Raw genomic sequence first — 23,011 nt, 5'->3', positions numbered from 1 at the left:
TTTTGATGCTTTGGCAACATAAGATGTACCTTATCATGCCAATAAAGTGATTTGTATTGTATTGTATTGATATGGGGAGAAAGCAGGGACAGGGTACTGAATTTGGATGATCAGCCATGATCTGATTGAATGGCAGAGCAGGCTCGAGGGGCCGAATGCCTACTCCTGCTCTATCTTCTATGTTTCCAACCCCTTTCATAATTTTAAAGAGCTCGATCAGGTCACCCCCTCAGCCTTCTCTTTTCTAGAGAAAAAAGAGCCCCCAGCCTGTTCAGCCTTTCCTGATAGATATAAACCTCTCAGTCCATAGAAGATAGGAGCAGGAGTCGGCCATTCAGCCCCTCGAGCCTGCTCCACCATTTAATGAGATCATGGCTGATCATCCAAATTCAGTACCCTGTCCCTGCCTTCTCCCCATATCCCTTGATCCCTTTAGCCTCAAGAAATATATCCAACTCTTTCTTGAATATATTTAATGAATTGGCCTCAACTGCCTTGTGTGGTAGAGAATTCCACAGGTTCACCACTCTCTGGGTGAAGAAATTCCTCCTCATCTCTGTCCTAAATGGCTTACCCCTTATCCTTAGACTGTGACCCCTGGTTCTGGACTCCCCCGCCATCGGGAACATCCTTCCTGCATCTAGTCTGTCTAGTCCTGTTAGAATTTTATAAGTTTCAATGAGATCCCCTCTCAATCTTCTAAACTCCAGCGAGTATAAGCCCAATCGACCCAATCTCTCCTCATACGTCATTCCTGCCATCCCAGGTATCAGTCTGGCGAATCTTCGCTGCACTCCCTCCATGGCAAGAACATCCTTCCTCCGATAAGGCGACCAAAACTGCACACAATACTCAAGGTGTGGTCTCACCAAGGCCCTGTACAACTGCAGCAAGACATCCTTGTTCCTGTACTCGAATCCTCTCGCTATGAAGGCCAACATACCATTTGCCTTCTTAACCGCCTGCTGCACCTGCATGCTTACCTTCAGCGACTGGTGCACAAGGACACCCAGGTCTCGTTGCACTTCCCCTTCTCCCAATCTATTGCCGTTCATGTAGAATTTCTCTCATTACATATAGTTACAGTAAAGGACTGTTAATGGCTTCCTGCTCTCTAGCCCTTACTTTGAGATGGTTCTTGGGTATTACAAGACTAACGGTAGTGGAGGGAGGGGGTCATGCTTACCATTAGACAGGAGCCCTGCAGGCTGACAGTCAGTGGGTTCTGTACGAAGGAAAAGCAAGAGGTCAATACACAAGAAACTGGGAAGAGTCAGGCACAAGTCTCCAAGTGAATCATGAGAGGTAGGGCCCATTCACCCAGCCCCCTTGAAGCACAATCAGAACCAGGACCAGAAACTTAACTGGACCAGCCAGATAAATACTGTGGCAACAAGAGCAGGTCAGAGGCTGGGTATTCTGCGGCGAGTGTCTCACCTCCTGACTCCCCAGAGCCTTTCCACCATCTACAAGGCACAACTCAGGAGTGTGATGGAATACTCTCCACTTGCCTGGATGAGTGCAGCTCCGACAACACTCAAGAAGCTCGACACCATCCAGGACAAAGCAGCCCGCTTGATTGGCACCCCATCCACCACCTTAAACATTCACTCCCTCCACCACTGGCGCACCGTGGCTGCAGTGTGCACCATCTACAAGATGCACTGCAGCGACTCGCCAAGGCTTCTTCGGCAGCACCTCCCAAACCCGCGACCTCTTCCACCTAGAAGGACAAAGGCAGCAGGCGCCTGGGAACACCACCACCTCCAAGTTCCCTTCCCAGTCACACACACACACCACCCTGACTTGGAAATATATCGGCCGATCCTTCATCGTCGCTGGGTCAATATCCTGGAACTCCCTCCCTAACAGCACTGTGGGAGCACCTTCACCACACGGGACTGCAGCAGTTCAAGAAGGCGGCTCACCACCACCTTCTCAAGGGGCGACTAGGGATGGGCAATAAATGCTGGCCTTGCCAGCGACGCCCACATCCCAGGAACGAAATTTTAAAAAACGAGCAAGCAGCAGGAGCTGGGAATCGGACTCCAGATCTGCTCGAGCAGCATAGGCTCGTACTCTCTGGAGTTTAGAAGAATGAGAGGCGATCTCATTGAAATATACAAGATTCTTAGAGGGCTCGACAAGGTAGCTGCTGAGAAGAACACTCTCCATCGGCCCGCGCCCGTCCTCCCAGGCCCCGCCTGTGCCCGCTGACTCGAGCCCGTACCTGTTTATCAGAGTCCGTACCCACAGCCACCTCGAGGTCTGCCAGGCGCTTTTCCAGTTCTGCTACCTGGAAGAGAGAAACAAAGACTTTAAATGACCCTCGTCGCAGTGTGTCGCAGCGTGCATTTCCACCCGGCTGCAGAGGAGCTTTCTTCATCACTTTCCTCCATCGAATAAGGCAAGTGACTGCTGGAAACCCGACGTCAAAACTGGCAACAGGATCAGTCCTGCAGGGTCAGTCGGCAGTGCAGTGACCGGCTCCCCCGGGGTCAGGCCGCTCCGGGGTTGGGGGGGGGGGGGGGGGGGGGGGGGAACGAGAGTGACTGACCGGCCAGTCCAGACACTTGCCCCGCCCGGACTCACAACGTCAGCACTGGCTGCAGTTACCCGCGGTCTGATCACAAGAACCGGACTCAAAAGCAACAGGATCAGTTGATCGACCTTATCCCCCCACCGCTCTTCCCCGTCCTTCCCTTCCCCATTCCTCCTCCTCTTCCTCCCCCATCTCCTTCCCTTCCTGCCCCTCCTCCCCGATCTCCTCCTCTTCCCCCTCCCTCCCTTCTCCTCCCCCTCCCCCCCATTCTCCTCCCCCCCCTCCTCCTCCTCTCCCCCTCCCCGCCTCCTCTTCCCCCTCCATCCCCCTCCCCTCTCCCTCCATCATCCTCCTCCTCTTCCCCCTCCTCCTCTTCCCCCTCCCTCCCTCCCTCCATCCTCCTCCCCTCTCCCTCCCCACATCTCTTCCCCCTCCCCCCCCATCTCCTCCTCTTCCCCCTCCCTCCCCGTCCCAGCTCCTCCTCTTCCCCCCCCTCCCTCCCCGTCCCATCTCTTCTTCCCCCTCCCTCCCCCCCTCCCTCCCCGTCCCATCTCCTCCTCTTCCCCCTCCCTCCCTCCCTCCCCGTCCCATCTCCTCCTCTTCCCCCTCCCTCCCCCTCTTCCTCCCCCCCTCTCCCTCCCCGTCCCATCTCCTCCTCTTCCCCCTCCCTCCCTCCCCCCCGTCCCATCTCCTCCTCTTCCCCCTCCCTCCCCGTCCCATCTCCTCCTCTTCCCCCTCCCTCCCCCTCTTCCTCCCCCCCTCTCCCTCCCATCTCCTCCTCTTCCCCCTCCCTCCCTCCTCCCCCTCCCTCCCTCCCTCCCTCCCCCTCTGACACAGACGAACAGTTCCGCCTCCTCTGCCCTTACCTTCGCCGCCTGAGTGAACCGGGTCTGCTCGGGCCGGTAGTACAGCTCGTATGTGACTGCGTTGCTGTCTCCGGCCTTGCTGGGGCTTTTCCCCGCCGATGAGAAAGCTTTCCCACTCTTGGTGACATCGAGCTGGGCGAACAGGCGTCTAGCACACAGGAGAAGAGGGAAGACAGAGGAGGAGGAGGAGGAGGGCAGAAAGAAAACAAACAAATGTTACACACTGTCATTCCAGTACCATTAACAGAGGACAGAAGATGTCACCCAGATCGTACCTGGACTGTCATCAGGAGGCTCCGAGAGGAGGTCAAGTGCGTCTCCATGACGGGGCACATTATTTTAACAAGCTCTGAACCCGCTCCTTCACATCCACCATCCAACCCTACCCCTTCCGAGCTCATGCCCGCACTGCTCGTAACCATCCGCTCCCCCCTCAACGCAAAGGCTGCATCGACGCATCTTACTGATCTCTGTCCTGCGATGCAAAATGAGACAGAGTGCCCTGAAGTATCTCAAGTTGAACCAATGCCAGAAGTGGCCATTCGGCCCATCAGCTTTGTGGTAGAGCTCTCCAGTTAGTCCCACTACCCTCCCCCAGCTCTTTCCCCCGGAGCCCTGTGAATTCTCTCCCCCCTGCTCTTTCCCCCGTAGCCCTGTGAATTTCTCCCCTTCAAGTATTTCTCCAATTCCCCTTTTGAAAGTTACTATTGAATCTGCTCCCACCGCCCTTTCAGGCAGCGCGTTCCAGATCACAACAACTCGCTGCGTTAAAACATTCTCCTCATCTCCCCCTCTGGTTCTTTTGCCGATTATCTTCAATCTGTGTCCTCCGGTTACCGACCCTCCTGCAGTTTCTCCTTCGTTACTCGATCAAAACCCTTCCCGATTCTAAACACCTCTATTAAATCTCCCCCTGAACCTTCTCTGCTCCAAGGAGAACAACCCCAGCTTCTCTAGGCTCTCCACGTGACTGTAAACCCTCAGTTGCGACCAGATAGAGGGCTTTAAAATTATGAAAGGGGTTGGACAGGGTAGATGTGGAGAGAATGTTTCCACTTGTGGGGGAGAATCTAGAACGAGGGGGGGGGCCATCAATATAAGATAGTCACTAATAAATCCAATGGGGAATTCAGGAGAAACTTCTTTCCCCAGAGAGTGGTGAGAATGTGGAACTCGCTGCCACAGGGAGTGGCTGAGGCAAATAGCGTCGATGCATTCAAAAAGAAACTAGAGGAGTACATGAGAGAGAAGGGAACAGAAAGTTATGCTGACAGGCTGAGATGAGGTAGATGGGACGGGAGGAGGCTCGTGGGGAGCATAAACACCAGCCCAGACTAGTTGGGCCGAATGGCCTGTTTCTGTGCTGTATGTTCTATGTCATCCCCTGGTACAATTCTAGTAAAGCTCTGCACACTCTCCAAGGCCTGGGCATCATTCCTGAAGCGTGGTGCCCAGAATTACTCCACAGCTGAGGTCTAACCAGGGATTTATAACGGTTTAACACAACTTCCTTTTCTCCTATTCTTCTCATCTTTATTGCAAAGGGGGTCGGAGTATAAGAGTGAGGAAGTCTTGCTCCAATTGTACAGGGCCTTGGTGAGACCACACCTGGAGTACTGTGCACAGTTCTGGTCTCCTTACCTAAGGAAGGATGTACTTGCCTTAGAGGGAGTGCAACGAAGGTTCACTAGATTGATTCCTGGGATGAGAGGGCTGTCCTATGGGGAGAGATTGTGTAGAATGGGCCGATACTCTCTGGAGTTTAGAAGAATGAGAGGTGATCTCATTGAAACGTACAAGATTCTGAGGGGGATTGACAGGGTAGATGCTGAGAGGCTGTTTCCCCCTGGCTGGAGAGTCTAGAACCAGGGGTCACAGTCTCAGGATAAGGGGTCGAACATTTAGGACTGAGATGAGGAGGAATTTCTTCACTCAGAAGGCGGTGAATCTTTGGAATTCTCTGCCCCAGAGGGCTGTGGAGGCTCAGTCGTTGAGTATATTCAAGGCTGAGGTCGATCGATTTTTGGACTCGAGGGGAATCGAGGGATATGGGGATCGGGCGGGAAAGTGAAGTTGAGGTCGAAGATCAGCCGTGATCTTATTGAGTGGCGGAGCAGGCTCGAGGGGCCGAATGGCCGACTCCTGCTTCTAATTCTTATGCCACTACGTCTGATAGGACAACTTAGAAAATAATTAAATCTAGTATCTGAAACCATTTCAGTGCAGATGTCTCTCACCCCAAGATTGAAACCCTGATATTCGGAGCAAGCTCACGACACCCTCTGCTCCTTATTGAAGTTGGAAGTGGAGCGGGAGCAGGAATGTTCTGTTTCTTGGGACGTGCTGTTGCATTTGCAGCACATGAGCGAAATCGTGAACGACGTGCCGTATAGCAGGCGACACAAAGTAGTGCGAGCGTGAGGGGCGTGTTAAAGGGAGCCATTAAATCACAGGCCACCATTATATATCGCGGCGTAATAGTAAGGAGCTCTCTCAAACTTCTGTGGCCATTTCAAAACATATTGAGGGGAGACGGAAAGAAATGTACAATTTGAGAGGATAAAAAAGGAAAGGGCCAATAACTTTGATACCTCCTTAATCCATTCATCATTCAAGCGCCCCCAATCTCTGTATCCAACACATAAAACACAACCACAAATGTAAAGGTGGAAATCTGTCCCACTGTAACAGTTAATGCTATTCCACAACCAATTATTGAATGGCGGAGCAGGCTCGAGGGGCTGAATGGCCGGCTCCTGCTCCTAATTCTTATGTTCTTAACCTCACTGGTGTCCTGAGCTTCAGGTGTCAAGTCATTGGTCAGTAACACGGGACGCGGGCAGATGTGCGAGTTCACGATTCGGCCGCTCCCCAGGATGGAATAGCCAAGCGGTATTGAGCGGACACCCCCCCCACCCCGCCACGGCCCTTACTTGGCCAGCGCGCCCTCCGGGTCGGTCAGGTCGATGGTGGCGTCGGGCCCGAGCACCTTCTCCAGCTGCAGGGTCACCAGGTGCTGCTTCAAGGTGGCAACCTGACTCGCCAGGGCAACGGGCGTCAGCTTCTCCTCCGCGGCGCAATCCTTCACCGAGTTCTGCCAGAACAAATGCAACACAGCTGGTTAGGAAGAGAAGCTAGAACCCGGTGACCGCTCCTAGCAAAATTTATTTTAAAATTCCACCGAGCAGGCTCGTGCGACTATTCCCAACACACTCCTGGCCGACCTCCCACGTTCCACCCTCCGTAAACATGAGGTCATCCAAAACTCTGCTGCCCCCGTGTCCTAACTCGCACCGAGTCCCGTTCACGCATCACCTCCTGTGCTCGCAGACCTATATCCTCCTGTTCAAATCCCTCCGTGGTCTCCTCCCCGCCTCCCTACCTCTGTAACCTCCTCCAGCCCCCTACAACCCTCCCTATCTCTGTAACCTCCTCCAGCCCCCTACAACCCTCCCTATCTCTGTAACCTCCTCCAGCCCCCTACAACCCTCCCTATCTCTGTAACCTCCTCCAGCCCCCTACAACCATCCCTATCTCTGTAACCTCCTCAAGCACCCTACAACCCTCCCTATCTCTGTAACCTACTCCAGCCTCGACAACCCTCCCTATCACTGTAACCTCCTCCAGCCCCCTACAACCCTCCCTATCTCTGTAACCTCCTCCAGCCCCTACAACCCTCCCTATCTCTGTAACCTCCTCCAGCCCCCTACAACCCTCCCTATCTCTGTAACCTCTTCCAGCCCCAACAACCCTCCCTATCACTGTAACCTCCTCCAGCCCCCGACAATCCTCCCCATCACTGTAACCTCCTCCAGCCCCCTACAATCCTCCCTATCACTGTAACCTCCTCCAGCCCCCTACAACCCTCCAAATCTCGGTAACCTCCTCCAGCCCCCTACAACCCTCCCTATCACTTAACCTCCTCCAGCCGCCTACAACCCTCCCCATCACTGTAACCTCCTCCAGCCCCCTACAACCCTCCCCATCTCTGTAACCTCCTCCAGCCCCCTACAACCCTCCCTTCTCTCTGTAACCTCCTCCAGCCCCCTACAACCCTATTCTCTGTAACCTCCTCCAGCCCCTACAACCCTCCCTATCACTGTAACCTCCTCCAGCACCCTACAACCCTCCCTATCACTGTAACCTCCTCCAGCACCCTACAACCCTCCCTATCTCTGTAACCTACTCCAGCCTCGACAACCCTCCCTATCACTGTAACCTCCTCCAGCACCCTACAACACTCCCTATCACTGTAACCTCCTCCAGCCCCCTACAATCCTCCCTATCACTGTAACCTCCTCCAGCCCCCGACAACCCTCCAAATCTCGGTAACCTCCTCCAGCCCCCTACAACCCTCCCTATCTCTGTAACCTCCTCCAGCCCCTACAACCCTCCCTATCTCTGTAACCTCCTCTAGCCCCCTACAACCCTCCCTAACTCTGTAACCTCCTCCAGCCCCCTATAACCCTCCCTATCTCTGTAACCTCCTCCAGCCCCTACAACCCTCCCTATCTCTGTAACCTCCTCCAGCACCCGACAACCCTCCCGATCTCTGTAACCTCCTCCAGCCCCTACAACCCTCCCTATCTCTGTAACCTCCTCCAGCCCCTACAACCCTCCCTATCTCTGTAACCTCCCCTAGCCCCCTACAACCCTCCCTAACTCTGTAACCTCCTCCAGCCCCCTACAACCCTCCCTATCTCTGTAACCTCCTCCAGCCCCTACAAACCTCCCTATCTCTGTAACCTCCTCCAGCACCCTACAACCCTCCCTATCTCTGTAACCTCCTCCAGCCCCTACAACCCTCCCTATCTCTGTAACCTCCTCTAGCCCCCTACAACCCTCCCTAACTCTGTAACCTCCTCCAGCCCCCTATAACCCTCCCTATCTCTGTAACCTCCTCCAGCCCCTACAACCCTCCCTATCTCTGTAACCTCCTCCAGCACCCGACAACCCTCCCGATCTCTGTAACCTCCTCCAGCCCCTACAACCCTCCCTATCTCTGTAACCTCCTCCAGCCCCTACAACCCTCCCTATCTCTGTAACCTCCCCTAGCCCCCTACAACCCTCCCTAACTCTGTAACCTCCTCCAGCCCCCTACAACCCTCCCTATCTCTGTAACCTCCTCCAGCCCCTACAAACCTCCCTATCTCTGTAACCTCCTCCAGCACCCTACAACCCTCCCTATCTCTGTAACCTACTCCAGCCTCGACAACCCTCCCTATCACTGTAACCTCCTCCAGCCCCCGACAACCCTCCAAATCTCGGTAACCTCCTCCAGCCCCCTACAACCCTCCCTATCTCTGTAACCTCCTCCAGCCCCTACAACCCTCCCTATCTCTGTAACCTCCTCTAGCCCCCTACAACCCTCCCTAACTCTGTAACCTCCTCCAGCCCCCTACAACCCTCCCTATCTCTGTAACCTCCTCCAGCCCCTACAACCCTCCCTATCTCTGTAACCTCCTCCAGCACCCTACAACCCTCCCGATCTCTGTAACCTCCTCCAGCCCCTACAACCCTCCCTATCTCTGTAACCTACTCCAGCCTCGACAACCCTCCCTATCACTGTAACCTCCTCCAGCACCCTACAACACTCCCTATCACTGTAACCTCCTCCAGCCCCCTACAATCCTCCCTATCACTGTAACCTCCTCCAGCCCCCGACAACCCTCCAAATCTCGGTAACCTCCTCCAGCCCCCTACAACCCTCCCTATCTCTGTAACCTCCTCCAGCCCCTACAACCCTCCCTATCTCTGTAACCTCCTCTAGCCCCCTACAACCCTCCCTAACTCTGTAACCTCCTCCAGCCCCCTATAACCCTCCCTATCTCTGTAACCTCCTCCAGCCCCTACAACCCTCCCTATCTCTGTAACCTCCTCCAGCACCCGACAACCCTCCCGATCTCTGTAACCTCCTCCAGCCCCTACAACCCTCCCTATCTCTGTAACCTCCTCCAGCCCCTACAACCCTCCCTATCTCTGTAACCTCCCCTAGCCCCCTACAACCCTCCCTAACTCTGTAACCTCCTCCAGCCCCCTACAACCCTCCCTATCTCTGTAACCTCCTCCAGCCCCTACAAACCTCCCTATCTCTGTAACCTCCTCCAGCACCCTACAACCCTCCCTATCTCTGTAACCTCCTCCAGCCCCTACAACCCTCCCTATCTCTGTAACCTCCTCTAGCCCCCTACAACCCTCCCTAACTCTGTAACCTCCTCCAGCCCCCTATAACCCTCCCTATCTCTGTAACCTCCTCCAGCCCCTACAACCCTCCCTATCTCTGTAACCTCCTCCAGCACCCGACAACCCTCCCGATCTCTGTAACCTCCTCCAGCCCCTACAACCCTCCCTATCTCTGTAACCTCCTCCAGCCCCTACAACCCTCCCTATCTCTGTAACCTCCCCTAGCCCCCTACAACCCTCCCTAACTCTGTAACCTCCTCCAGCCCCCTACAACCCTCCCTATCTCTGTAACCTCCTCCAGCCCCTACAAACCTCCCTATCTCTGTAACCTCCTCCAGCACCCTACAACCCTCCCTATCTCTGTAACCTACTCCAGCCTCGACAACCCTCCCTATCACTGTAACCTCCTCCAGCCCCCGACAACCCTCCAAATCTCGGTAACCTCCTCCAGCCCCCTACAACCCTCCCTATCTCTGTAACCTCCTCCAGCCCCTACAACCCTCCCTATCTCTGTAACCTCCTCTAGCCCCCTACAACCCTCCCTAACTCTGTAACCTCCTCCAGCCCCCTACAACCCTCCCTATCTCTGTAACCTCCTCCAGCCCCTACAACCCTCCCTATCTCTGTAACCTCCTCCAGCACCCTACAACCCTCCCGATCTCTGTAACCTCCTCCAGCCCCTACAACCCTCCCTATCTCTGTAACCTCCTCCAGCCCCTACAACCCTCCCTATCTCTGTAACCTCCCCTAGCCCCCTACAACCCTCCCTAACTCTGTAACCTCCTCCAGCCCCCTACAACCCTCCCAATCTCTGCAACCTTTTCCAGCCCCCTACAACCCTCCCTATCTCTGTAACCTCCTCCAGCCCCCTACAACCCTCCGAGATCTCTGCACTCCTCCAATTCCGGCCTCTTGCGCACCCCCCCCCCCGATTTCCATCGCTCCACCATTGGCGGCCGTGCCTTCAGCCGCCTGGGCCCCCAGCTCTGGAATTCAATCCCTAAACCTCTCCGCCTCTCTCTCTCTCCTCCTTTAAGACGATACTTAAAATGCACCTCGACAATGCTACGAACAAAGAGCCGGAAAGCGGGATGAGGCTGGAAAGCTCTTTTTCGGCCGGCACGGACACGATGGTCTGAGTGGATTCCTTCTGTGCAGTAAATGTCTATGATTAAAACCTCCCTCTTTGACCAAGCTTTTGGTCACCTGTCCTAATATCTCCCTATGGGGCTCGGTGTCAAATTTTGTCTGATTTACGCTCCTGCGAAGCGCCTGTGGGCCGTTTCACTGAGGCGCTCTATAAATGGGAGTTGTTGTTGTTACATGGAGCATAGATCTGTTGGGCCGAATGGCCTGTTCCTGTGCTGGACGTACCTTGCAGCACACTGCAGCAAGGCTACGCCCGGGGAGAGGGTGGCGTGCAGAACACCGCAGCAGCAGCACGAGCTTGAAAGGTGCCAATTGTCTGGATGATCCACTAGCTCACAGAGAGAGTACCCAAAGTGTGAAACAGCATCGAGACTGTGTGCAAACAGAAACCATGCTGCCTTCGGCTTGCACGCTGCAATTGTTTTTTGTTTTTTTTTTGCGAGCAGCGTTACTCAAACGAGACATAAAATGCTTTCCTTTGTGTCGCCTCATCACCCTCGGCCGCAGCTGGCTGGCAAGAGATTCAGGCGCTGCTCAGTGCTGTGGGTAATGGCACGGAATACTGATGGTGGCGTCTGGCAGGTGGAGAGTGCTCACAGGAGAAGGGAAGCCTGCGGACAAGTGCTACCCTCTCGGGTTAGTCTCTCCCCCCGCTCCTCCTCGTCGCTGCCCGCACGCGGGCGTCGCCGGCGCGGAAGGGGGGCGTTCCGGGAGCATGTGAAACTGGGTGGAAAAAGAAAAATCGGGGAATACCACCGCAAGCTAAACTGGGACGGCGGAATACGGGGAGCAGGAGCTAAACCGGCAGAGGGCAAGTTTGAGACCAGAGTGTCCAGCAATTCCACGGGAACTGAACCAGACACGCAATGGGCTCCGAGGGAGGGGAGCGGAGGCACAAACACTGGAATCACACGAGGAAGTGTTGGGTGGGAGGGGGGAAGACACGTAGGTGCTTTCTGAACGATCTAGGATCGGCCGAATACCTCTGCGGTCAGGAGTCCTTGTGTGGTGATGAACATGGCTCTTTTTTCTCACTAACACCCGATATAACAACAACAACTTGTATTTAGACAGCACCCTTTAATGTAGTACAACGTCCCAAGGCGCTTCACAGGAGCGATTATCAAACAAAATCCGACCCCGAGCCACATAAGGAGATATTAGGACAGGTGACCAAAAGCTTGGTCAAAGAGGGAGGTTTTAAGGAGCGACTTAAAGGAGGAGAGAGAGAGAGGCGGAGAGATTTAGGGAGGGAATTCCAGAGCTCAGGGCCCAGGCGGCTGAAGGCACGGCCGCCAATGGTGGAGCGATGGAAATCGGGGGGATGCACAAGAGGTCAGAATTGGAAGAGCGCAGAGATCTGGGAGGGTTGTAGGAGGTTACAGAGATAGGGAGGGTTGTAGGGGCTGGAGGAGGTTACAGAGATAGGGAGGGTTGTAGGGACTGGAGGAGGTTACAGAGATAGGGAGGGTTGTAGGGGCTGGAGGAGGTTACAGAGATAGGGAGGGTTGTAGGGGGCTGGAGGAGGTTACAGAGATAGGGAGGGTTGTAGGGGGCTGGAGGAGGTTACAGAGATAGGGAGGGTTGTAGGGGGCTGGAGGAGGTTACAGAGATAGGGAGAGTTGTAGGGGGCTGGAGGAGGTTATAGAGATAGGGAGGGTTGTAGAGGGCTGGAGGAGGTTACAGAGATAGGGAGGGTTGTAGGGGCTGGAGGAGGTTACAGAGATAGGGAGGGTTGTAGGGGGCTGGAGGAGGTTACAGAGATAGGGAGGGTTGTAGGGACTGGAGGTGGTTACAGAGATAGGGAGGGTTGTAGGGGGCTGGAGGAGGTTACAGAGATAGGGAGGGTTGTAGGGGGCTGGAGGAGGTTACAGAGATAGGGAGGGTTGTAGGGGCTGGAGGAGGTTACAGAGATAGGGAGGGTTGTAGGGGCAGGAGGAGGTTACAGAGATAGGGTTGTAGGGGCTGGAGGAGGTTACAGAGATAGGGAGGGTTGTAGGGGCTGGAGGAGGTTACAGAGATAGGGAGGGTTGTAGGGGCTGGAGGAGGTTACAGAGATAGGGAGGGTTGTAGGGGGCTGGAGGAGGTTACAGAGATAGGGAGGGTTGTAGGGGGCTGGAGGAGGTTACAGAGATAGGGAGGGTTGTAGGGGCTGGAGGAGATTACAGAGATAGGGAGGGGTGTAAGGGGCTGGAGGAGGTTACAGAGATAGGGAGGGTTGTAGGGGCTGGAGGAGGTTACAGAGGTAGGGAGGGTTGTAGGGGCTGGAGGAAGTTACAGAGATAGGGAGGGAGGGGAAGGAGGCCACAGAGGGATTTGAACAGGAGGCTGAGAATTTTAAAACTGAGGCGGTCGGACGGGAGCCAGCGAGCACAGTGGGGGGGTGATGGCCCAGCCAGAGATCGGGTTCTCCAGCACTCGCGCACACAAGGCCATGGCACAAGAGCCTCACCTTAATTTGCTCCACCTCCTCGGAGAGCTCCTTCATCTCGTGGAGCAGGCGCTGGTACTTCTGCTGCGGGCTCTCCTTTGTACCGCATCCCTCGCCAAGCTGCGTGGGAACAAAGCAACCAGAGGGAATATTACACACAGCGCATCTAATCCCATCCCGCTCTAACCTGATACTGGAGGGGGAGACCGCCCTTCAAACACGAATCACGTTACACGAGGGGGCTTTGATGGGAGTGGAGAGGGAGAAACTGTTTCCACTGACAGGAGGGTCGGTAGCCAGGGGAGACAGATTTAAGATAATCGGAAAAAGAATCAGAGGGGTGGGGGATGAGGAGAATTTGATTTACACAGTTGATGTGATCTGGAACGCGCTGCCTGGAAGGGCGGTGGGAGCACTTTCAAAAGGGGAATTGGAGAAATACTTGAAGGGGAAAAATTCACAGGGCTACCGGGGAAAGAGCGGGGGGGGGGGCGGGGGGGGGGGAAAGAGTGGGACTAATTGGAGAGTTCGTTCAAAGAGCCCCCACAGGCTCGATGGGCCGAATGGCCTCCTCCTGTGCTGTGAGATTCTTGCCTGTTAATACCGGCAGGCGTGACACGTCGCTTGTTTGATCCGAAACCCTTCGATTTAAGGAATGGCACCACCTGCACGGATGGAGCAAAGTCCCCAGGTTCGATTCCCCGGCCTGTGCAGAGTTGGCCGACTTCAGGAAAGGCTCCAGTCCGGCGGGGGCGGGGGGGGGGCAGTTACAACCCGGGGGCACGGCAGCGTCGCGACCTCGAGCTCAAATCACGGTCGGATCGGAAGCACCGCTGGTGCGGGAAAAATGGGGTGGGGGGGGGGGGGGGGAATGTCGCATTGCTATTAAGGCACGTCGCTGGGACAGTGGCGAGGGACCATTACTTCACATCTACATCAACAGTTAACGTGGGATCAGGTTGGGACGTTAATAGAGACCGACCGAGTCGGATGAGCTGGCCGGGCCGGGGTGGGACGACTCTCCCAGGACACAGACCCACATCCCCAGCGGCACGCACCAGAAACACAGGGGCTGCACCCCCCCCACCCGCCGCACGGGTTACAATCAGCGGACGGCTATTTCCCCCTCGCCTGTGTAAATATTTCACTGGAGGGGAAGAAGCCTGTACCGAAACCTCCCGTTGAAAACTGCCACAACAGGCCGGCCCGCTGTTTCTCAGGGAGCCCCCGAGAGCGGTCACAAGGCAACTTACCAGCAGAATCAAACGTCAATGCTGACGCCATTAGTTACACTGTGTACTCACAATCTCATAATCCCCAGACTCGTAACCAGTCTTTCTCGCCTTGCTGATCCGATCGGAGAAATCTGGGAAATGTAAAGGATTAATGTTTAATGAAGGTTCTTCTGCATTATTCATGTTTCTATTATAAACTCGAGCTGTGCACGAATAATGTGTGCAAACAGCACGGCCACAAAGGCATGCCCAGGAGAGCCAGAGACACCACACACACAGACACAGAGACACACAGACAGAGACACACAGACACACAGACAGAGACACACAGACAGAGACACACACAGACAGAGGCACACACAGACAGAGGCACACACAGACAGAGGCACACACAGACAGAGGCACACACAGACAGAGGCACACACAGACAGAGGCACACACAGACAGAGGCACACACAGACAGAGGCACACACAGACAGAGGCACACACAGACAGAGACACACACAGACAGAGACACACACAGACAGAGACACACACAGACAGAGACACACACAGACAGAGACACACACAGACAGAGACACACAGGATTCAGCGAGCTGCCCAGACTCTATTGTCGGTGCCAGATTAATCTTATGGTCCAATGGAAAGGACCCTAGAAAAAGACATGGGCGAGAAAAGGTCTCTTCACCCAGGGAGGGTGGGTGCTCATTGCTCGACTGCTTGAAAGCTCAGCCGCCTCGGACCCAACAGGATGTGAGCCCCCTTATCTGATGGGTTACTACAAAATGGCCGTCAACCTTTGAGTAATCACTAAAACAGACAGCTGATCTGGTCATTATCTCATTGCTGTTTGTGGGAGCTTGCTGTGCGCAAATTGGCTGCCGTGTTTCCCACATTACAACAGTGACCACACTTCAAAAAATATTTTATTGTCTGTAAAGCGCTTTGGGACGTCGTGAGGTGGTGACAGGCGTTGTGGAAACGCAAGGACAGACGACCAACAGCTTGGTCAAAGAGGGAGGTTTTAAGGAGAGTTTAAAGGAAGAGAGGGGTGGAGAGGTTCAGGGAGGGAATTCCAGAGCTCGGGGCCCAGGCGGCTGAAGGCATGGCCGCCAATGGTGGAGCGATGGGCGTGGGGGATGCTCAAGAGGCCAGAATTGGAGGAGTGCAGAGATCTCGGAGGGTTGTAGGGGCTGGAGGAGGTTACAGAGATAGGGAGGGTTGTAGGGGCTGGAGGAGGTTACAGAGATAGGGAGGGTTGTAGGGGCTGGAGGAGGTTACAGAGATAGGGAGGGTTGTAGGGGCTGGAGGAGGTTACAGAGATAGGGAGGGTTGTAGGGGCTGGAGGAGGTTACAGAGATAGGGAGGGTTGTAGGGGCTGGAGGAGGTTACAGAGATAGGGAGGGTTGTAGGGGCTGGAGGAGGTTACAGAGATAGGGAGGGTTGTAGGGGCTGGAGGAGGTTACAGAGATAGGGAGGGTTGTAGGGGCTGGAGGAGGTTACAGAGATAGGGAGGGTTGTAGGGGGCTGGAGGAGGTTACAGAGATAGGGAGGGTTGTAGGGGCTGGAGGAGGTTACAGAGATAGGGAGGGTTGTAGGGGCTGGAGGAGGTTACAGAGATAGGGAGGGTTGTAGGGGGCCGGAGGAGGTTACAGAGATAGGGAGGGTTGTAGGGGCTGGAGGAGGTTACAGAGATAGGGAGGGTTGTAGGGGCTGGAGGAGGTTACAGAGATAGGGAGGGTTGTAGGGGCTGGAGGAGGTTACAGAGATAGGGAGGGTTGTAGGGGCTGGAGGAGGTTACAGAGATAGGGAGGTTGTAGGGGGCTGGAGGAGGTTACAGAGATAGGGAGGGTTGTAGGGGGCTGGAGGAGGTTACAGAGATAGGGAGGGTTGTAGGGGGCTGGAGGAGGTTACAGAGATAGGGAGAGGTGTAGGGGCTGGAGAAGGTTACAGAGATAGGGAGGGTTGTAGGGGCTGGAGGAGGTTACAGAGATAGGAAGGGCTGTAGGGGGCTGGAGGAGGTTACAGAGATAGGGAGAGGTGTAGGGGCTGGAGAAGGTTACAGAGATAGGGAGGGTTGTAGGGGGCTGGAGAAGGTTACAGAGATAGGGAGGGTTGTAGGGGCTGGAGAAGGTTACAGAGATAGGGAGGGTTGTAGGAGCTGGAGGAGGTTACAGAGACCTTGGCAACTGCGCCGAACTCCGCCACGTGTACGACTGTACGCAAAACTGCGGGCTGTGGGGGGGGGGGGGGACGGGCGGGGAGGATTGCGAGGAGGAGGAACAGTCCGTACCGCACGGGCACTTACCGATATCTTTGGTGCTAACTCGCTTGTCCTTAAACTTGTCGTACGAGGCGTTTGGATTCACAACAATGCGTTCCACACTGTCGCTGTTCAGCTCCTCCTGCACAGACAGAACAATCGGTCAGATGCGAATTATTTCACACCCTCCCCTCTCTCCTTTCTTGGAAATTCCCCCCCGCCCCTCCCTTCCTCTCTTGAAAGTGCCGACTCTTGCCGAGGTATATTTCCACTTGGCTGGCAGCACCCGAGTGGTCATTATTCACGTGCGAGTCTCAACAGCAGAGTGCTGGCTGGCTATTCGACTACGAGATACGACGGATGAGATTGACTAACTCGGGAGCTGCCAGCCATTGAACTCTCCCTTGCTCAGGTGCTCCCAAGTTGATTCTACTGTCGAACCGGGATTTAGCAAACTCGGCGATAAAAGCTGGGACATTCTTACACAGGAACAGGAGGAGGCCATTCAGCCCCTCGAGCCTGTTACATTAGGAACAGGACGAGGCCATTCAGCTCCCCTCAAGCCTGTTACATTAGGAACAGGAGGAGGCCATTCAGCCCCTCGAGCCTGTTACATTAGGAACAGGAGAAGGCCATTCAGCCCCCCTCGAGCCTGTTACATTAGGAACAGGAGGAGGCCATTCAGCCCCCCTCGAGCCTGTTACATTAGGAACAGGAGGAGGCCATTCAGCCCCCCTCGAGCCTGTTACATTAGGAACAGGAGGAGGCCATTCAGCCCCTCGAGCCTGTTCTTGCCTCTGTACAGCTCAGCTAATCACTGTGTAATCTCACTGAGCAGTCGGGGAGAGTTTAAAGAAACAAAACACGAACGTGAGAGCGATGGCTTTTGTCGTGGGGTGGGCGGTGTCCCAGATTATAAAGACCACTGTAAACTGTAGGCTACACTATTGAGATATTTGTTCCAACCCATGCTTGCTGATCCGGATACTCTGGGCGTCTCACACGAGCAGTGTACTTAAATCGCAGCAAGTCAGGAAACGGACATGAAGCAAAATAAGTTTGAATTTGGCATAATTATTTAGTTTAAAATTTTTTTTTAAACTGGACTTTGATGCCAAGCAAATCTTTGCCAGATCAGTGCAGTCCAGCCACAGATCCAGACGGGTCTCTCACACACCGCCCTCCCACCGTTCCGGGAGATGGTCAGAGGAGCGAGCAGTACGGTCACTGTACTCTGATCGATTGTATCCTCGCCACCCAACCCCCCCCCCCCAACCCCCCGACCATTTGCTTTCAAACAGACGGGGAACGGATTGTCAGAGGCGTGGCTGTTAGATTCTGCATGCGCCGAATCAGAAAATCAAATACATTTCAAAGTGCTTTTCTAAAAAGAAAAGGTGGTTGTAAATATTTCATTAAACGCAGCCCGAGAGCAAGACATTCAATTTTAAATTTATGATTGGAAAAAGGACTTTGATTTCTTTTGAAACGTGAATTTAACGCTCTGAATTTGACGGATTCAGCAGGCCACACAATTAAGAAGCAATGCGATCGGATAATCATTACACAATGCCACTCACACAGATGGCTCGAGTAATTCATCTCAAACTGTATTATTTAGCGATCACCGTTATGCAATACCTGTTATCAACTGGTAATAAATCTCATCGTCATTCGGTGTTTAATTTGTCAGGCTCTGGTTTCAGCACAGAACCCGCACAAGACAGCCCGCCTGCAGTGAACGCAGCTCCCTGCTTCGCCTCTCCATTTAATAAGCTCTCTGTCCCGATTCTAGCATCCAGGGTTGGCACCCAGCTTATGTCAGGTAGCAGTAAGGGAGGAGGCGGGGGACGGGACGTGGGAAGAATCCCACTCAAATTAAAGAGGGTCGGTAATTGTGCCGGTCTCTGATCTGTTCGATCTACACACATTCGTTCCGAGGGCAGCTCCAGTACTAACGGGGAGCTGCACGCGCGGGAGAGAGGAGCCGCGAACGCGTGGATAAATGTGAGGTTATCCACTTTGGTGGCAAAAACGGGAAGACAGATTATTATCTGAACGGCAATAGATTGGGAGAAGGGAAAGTGCAAAGAGACCTGGGTGTCCTTGTGCACCAGTCGCTGAAGGTAAGCATGCAGGTGCAGCAGGCGGTTAAGAAGGCAAATGGTATGTTGGCCTTCGTAACGAGAGGATTCGAGTACAGGAGCAAGAATGTCTTGCTGCAGTTGTACAGGGCCTTGGTGAGACCACACCTTGAGTATTGTGTGCAGTTTTGGTCGCCTTATCTGAGGAAGGATGTTCTTGCCATGGAGGGAGTGCAGCGAAGATTCACCAGACTGATACCTGGGATGGCAGGAATGACGTATGAGGAGAGATTGGGTCGATTGGGCTTGTACTCGCTGGAGTTTAGAAGAATGAGAGGGGGTCTCATTGAAACTTATAAAATTCTAACAGGACTAGACAGACTAGATGCAGGAAGGATGTTCCCGATGGCCGGGGAGTCCAGAACCAGGGGTCACAGTCTAAAGATAAGGGGTAAGCCATTTAGGACTGAGGTGAGGAGGAATTTCTTCACCCAGAGAGTGGTGAACCTGTGGAATTCTCTACCACAGAAGGCAGTAGAGACCAATTCATTAAATATATTCAAGAAGGAGTTGGATATATTTCTTGAGACTAAAGGGATCAAGGGATATGGGGAGAAAGCAGGGACAGGGTACTGAATTTGGATGATCAGCCATGATCTCATTAAATGGCGGAGTGGGCTCGAGGGACCGAATGGCCTACTCCTGCTCCTATCTTCTATGTTTCTATGACCCGCACGCCAAGTCGTGGCGCTGGTCTAACGGCGAGCCGGAGCCATGCAACGGCAAATGCTGGTCGAAAGCAACGACTGAAACCCCCCCACCCCCACCGTCTACAGGACAGCTTTATTCCTCAAATGGCATTGGATCTGTGGGCGTGCGGTGCGGGCAGATCTGTGCCGTGCGCCACGGTTACCGCCGACAGCTCCTGTTGTGGAGGAGGGAACACGGATGGTCACCGAGACCACCAGTGACAGAACGGCAACCACCCTGCGCCGCACCCTCTCGTTATTTCCCAACACCAGTCCTGTTCGGAAGGGCGATCGTGTAAATGGTATCGCTGGGCCGTTCTTCTGCGCGCGGGCCATGTATGAAATTGTGTGAAAAAATTTCACACGCCCATTACGCTTCACCGAAACTTGTTATTCGCCAAAACCCGCAATTATTTCCGACTACTCTCGTGCTTTCGTTAGCGCTCCATCCGCCCATCTCCAGTACAGAAAGGGTTGGCAACTACACCAGAGCCTCAAGCTGCAAGGGAGCACGCAGCACTTAAAGTGGCGGCTGGGTCAGTATAAATCTTTAGCAGCGCAACAGCTTTCCACTGAACAATTCCCCTCGAGGGATGGCAGCCTCCAGTTACTCGAGGCGCTCACTCCATTTTACGCCCAACGCACATTTCACCAGCTCCACGTCACCTCCCGGCTGCAACAACGTCCTCCTCCCGTGCCTCTTGCATCGCTAACTGCAAGCTCGTGCATCACCTCGGATTTGTGTTTCTCTGAGAGTGTACAGCACAGAAACCGGCCGTTCAGCCCCACTGCTCCGTGCCGGGGTTTATGCTCCACGCGAGCCTCCTCCCACCCCTACTCCATCTCGCCCTATCACCATATCCTTCTATTCCTCTCTCCCTCGTGTGTTTATCCAGCTTCCCCTTAAATGTATCTATACTATTCGCCTCAACCACTCCCTGTGGTAGCGAGATCCACATTCTCACCACTCTCTGGGGAAAGAAGTTTCTCCTGAATTCCCTATTGGATTTCTTGGTGACTGATATTGATGGCCTCTAGTTCTGGTCTCCCCCACAGCTTCTCTACGTCTACCCTATCGACACCCTTTCATAATCTTTCAGCATGCGGGATCAGCCCAGAAGCCGGGCTCCTAGTTCTCGGCCCAGCCACGGAGGCGAATTTTGAGAGCTCTCCCTTGTACCCCCTTGAGGTGACTGTAATGATCAATAACATGTCATTCTAGAGTGGTACACTAGATGGAGCTGTAGAGCTGTATATTTAGTTGTATGTGTTTAAGACTACACTACCCACGATGCACTAGGCTACCCACAAGGCAGTAGTCAAGATGGCTGCCTGCACACAGAAGTACACATGCTGAATCTCTACAGATGCTGTACCTAGAGAACGGGTACTGAATAAATGACTAGCTAGAAGCTAGCTGTTCATAATAAGAATGTCTAGTTATGAATGAACATAACAGTGACCGATACCGGGCCCGTTCTCTGTACTTGGCACTTCGAAGCGGCAGCACCTCGCCTGCCTCAGATCTCCCTACGGGCTTCTCAAATTCAAGCTTGGCGTCACAACCACTGCTTGCATCGACCTTCGCCCTGGCTCCTCGACATATCTAAAAAATGGTGGGCGGCCTTTATAAAAAGGCGCCCTCCGTTGTTCCCCCCTTTTGGCCAGGTTAGGAACACAGGAGCAGGAGGAGGCCATTCAGCCCCTCGAGCCTGTTCCGCCATTCAATGAGACCATGGCTGATCTGTATCTCAACTCCATTTACCCGCCTTGGCTCCTTAACCCTCGAGACCCTTACCCAACAAAAATCTATCGCACTCGGTCTTGAACGCTCCAATTGACCCCCAACATCCACAGCCTTTTGGGGGCGGGGGAGAAAGAGAGTGACATGAATCAGCATTCACGAAAGAAAGACTATGAAATAATACTGGGCGGCCTACGAGTGGCGCTGTCCAGGGAGAGTATAAATACTCAGGCATGGGCCCAGCTTGCGCAGGACATTCTTTAACAGGAACTAGTGAAGGACACAACTAGACCTCCATGTAGTAAAACAGTTGATTAAAGTTTTGTTTAATGCTTAGACCAAGTGCCTAGTAGTTTTCTTACGTCAGAGAGTTTCTGATCTCGACTACCCATTGTGTGAAGAAATGCTTACTGATTTCACTCCTGATTTTAAGATTGTGCCCGCTTGTTCTGGACCCTCCTCTCCCACCCCACTCCCCCCCCACCCCACCCCACCAGAGGAAATAGTTTCTCTCTATCTCCCCTATCGAATGCCTTTATCATTTCAAACGCCTCGATTGGATCAGCATTGGTTTTGGCCAGAGTAATGGAGCGCCTCCGGGATAATAAGAACATAAGAAATAGGAGCAGAAGATTCGGCCCCTCGAGCCTGCTCCGCCATTCAATGAGATCATGGCTGATCATCCAAATTCAGTCCCCTGTCCCTGCTTTCTCCCCATATCCCTTGATCCCTTTAGCCTTAAGAAATATATCCAACTCCTTCTTGAATATATTTAATGAATTGGCCTCCACTGCCTTCTGTGGTAGAGAATTCCACAGGTTCACCACTCTCTGGGTGAAGAAATTCCTCCTCATCTCTGTCCTAAATGGCTTACCCCTTATCCTTAGACTGTGACCCCTGGTTCTGGACTCCCCCGCCATCGGGAACATCCTTCCTGCATCTAGTCTGTCTAGTCCTGTTAGAATTTTATAGGTTTCAATAAGTCCACCCACACAGCACCAAGGACGGTGCCCCTCCAAACCCCCCCGGGGCCGCGAGGTTCGAAGGGGGTGACCCGGCCAGCGCACGCAGGGGTACCACCGGGTAGCCTGGGCTTTGCGGGGTCAGATCGGCATGGGGTCAGGATCCCGCGTGCAGCCGATGGCGGGCTGTGGCGCGCTCGGCCCAGGAGCGCGCCCACATCTTCCCTCCAGGAACGGTTTTATTAAAATGCCACGCAGACTCTGATTTTCAGTTTGAGAGAGTCGGGTTTGCCAGACAGTTAAACTTCTCTGCCGCCGGTTAGCGGCTTATACATTCCAAATCACACCAAGATTTATAAACCTGAAGCACACTGGATTTTACTTGATCGATAAACAGCTGATTGATTAGATCGGAGCGGGTACATGCATAAATCAATTCTTTGCAAGCCTTCAACCCTTAGTGGACTTGAGCACCGCCAACTTTGGTGGTAAAAAAGAACAGCGTTTTAGCACCCCACCCTCCGGTCGAATCACGTTCAAGAAAACCAGAGTGAACAGAACAGGAACCCGTGCTGGGTCGTGTGCCTGGCTCCTGGGCCACAGCGACAGAAGGGGCGACTAAGTTTGGCGGGGGGGAAGTGTCGGAAAGGACTGCCGTGGCTGGGTCAGGACTCAGCAACCCTCATGGGGTTGCGTGCGTGCGTGCGGACGCAATCTGTCCCCCATCCCCGCCACGGAATACCCTACAACACTCGCCGCTCGGCCCAGGTGTGGGTACTGAGGGAGGTGCCTGCACGACTAGC

At 53.9% G+C, this 23,011-nt stretch overlaps 1 protein-coding gene across 3 annotated transcripts in view; it reads right to left on the bottom strand.

Moving 5' to 3' along the window:
* Positions 1 to 1,138: 1,138 nt before the first annotated feature.
* dctn2 (dynactin 2 (p50)) overlaps positions 1,139 to 23,011 on the bottom strand; it is a 70,581-nt gene continuing 48,708 nt past the window's right edge. For all 3 annotated transcript variants that reach the window (XM_085973035.1, XM_085973037.1, XM_085973038.1), the window contains 7 exons: positions 16,715 to 16,811; positions 14,476 to 14,537; positions 13,193 to 13,291; positions 6,342 to 6,502; positions 3,409 to 3,556; positions 2,231 to 2,296; positions 1,139 to 1,225 (listed from right to left, as the gene is read on the bottom strand). In XM_085973035.1, coding sequence (XP_085829161.1) covers positions 1,154 to 1,225; positions 2,231 to 2,296; positions 3,409 to 3,556; positions 6,342 to 6,502; positions 13,193 to 13,291; positions 14,476 to 14,537; positions 16,715 to 16,811 — 705 coding nt within the window. In that variant the 3' untranslated portion in view covers positions 1,139 to 1,153. The remainder of the gene's footprint in view (positions 1,226 to 2,230; positions 2,297 to 3,408; positions 3,557 to 6,341; positions 6,503 to 13,192; positions 13,292 to 14,475; positions 14,538 to 16,714; positions 16,812 to 23,011) is intronic.

The sequence above is a fragment of the Somniosus microcephalus genome, chromosome 33, assembly GCF_052327205.1.
Source record: "Somniosus microcephalus isolate GS21.2 chromosome 33, FLI_Smic_1.0, whole genome shotgun sequence".
Classification (NCBI taxonomy): domain Eukaryota; kingdom Metazoa; phylum Chordata; class Chondrichthyes; order Squaliformes; family Somniosidae; genus Somniosus; species Somniosus microcephalus.
Note: the sequence above shows the minus strand (reverse complement) of the source record. Positions and strands in the feature narration are given on the sequence as shown.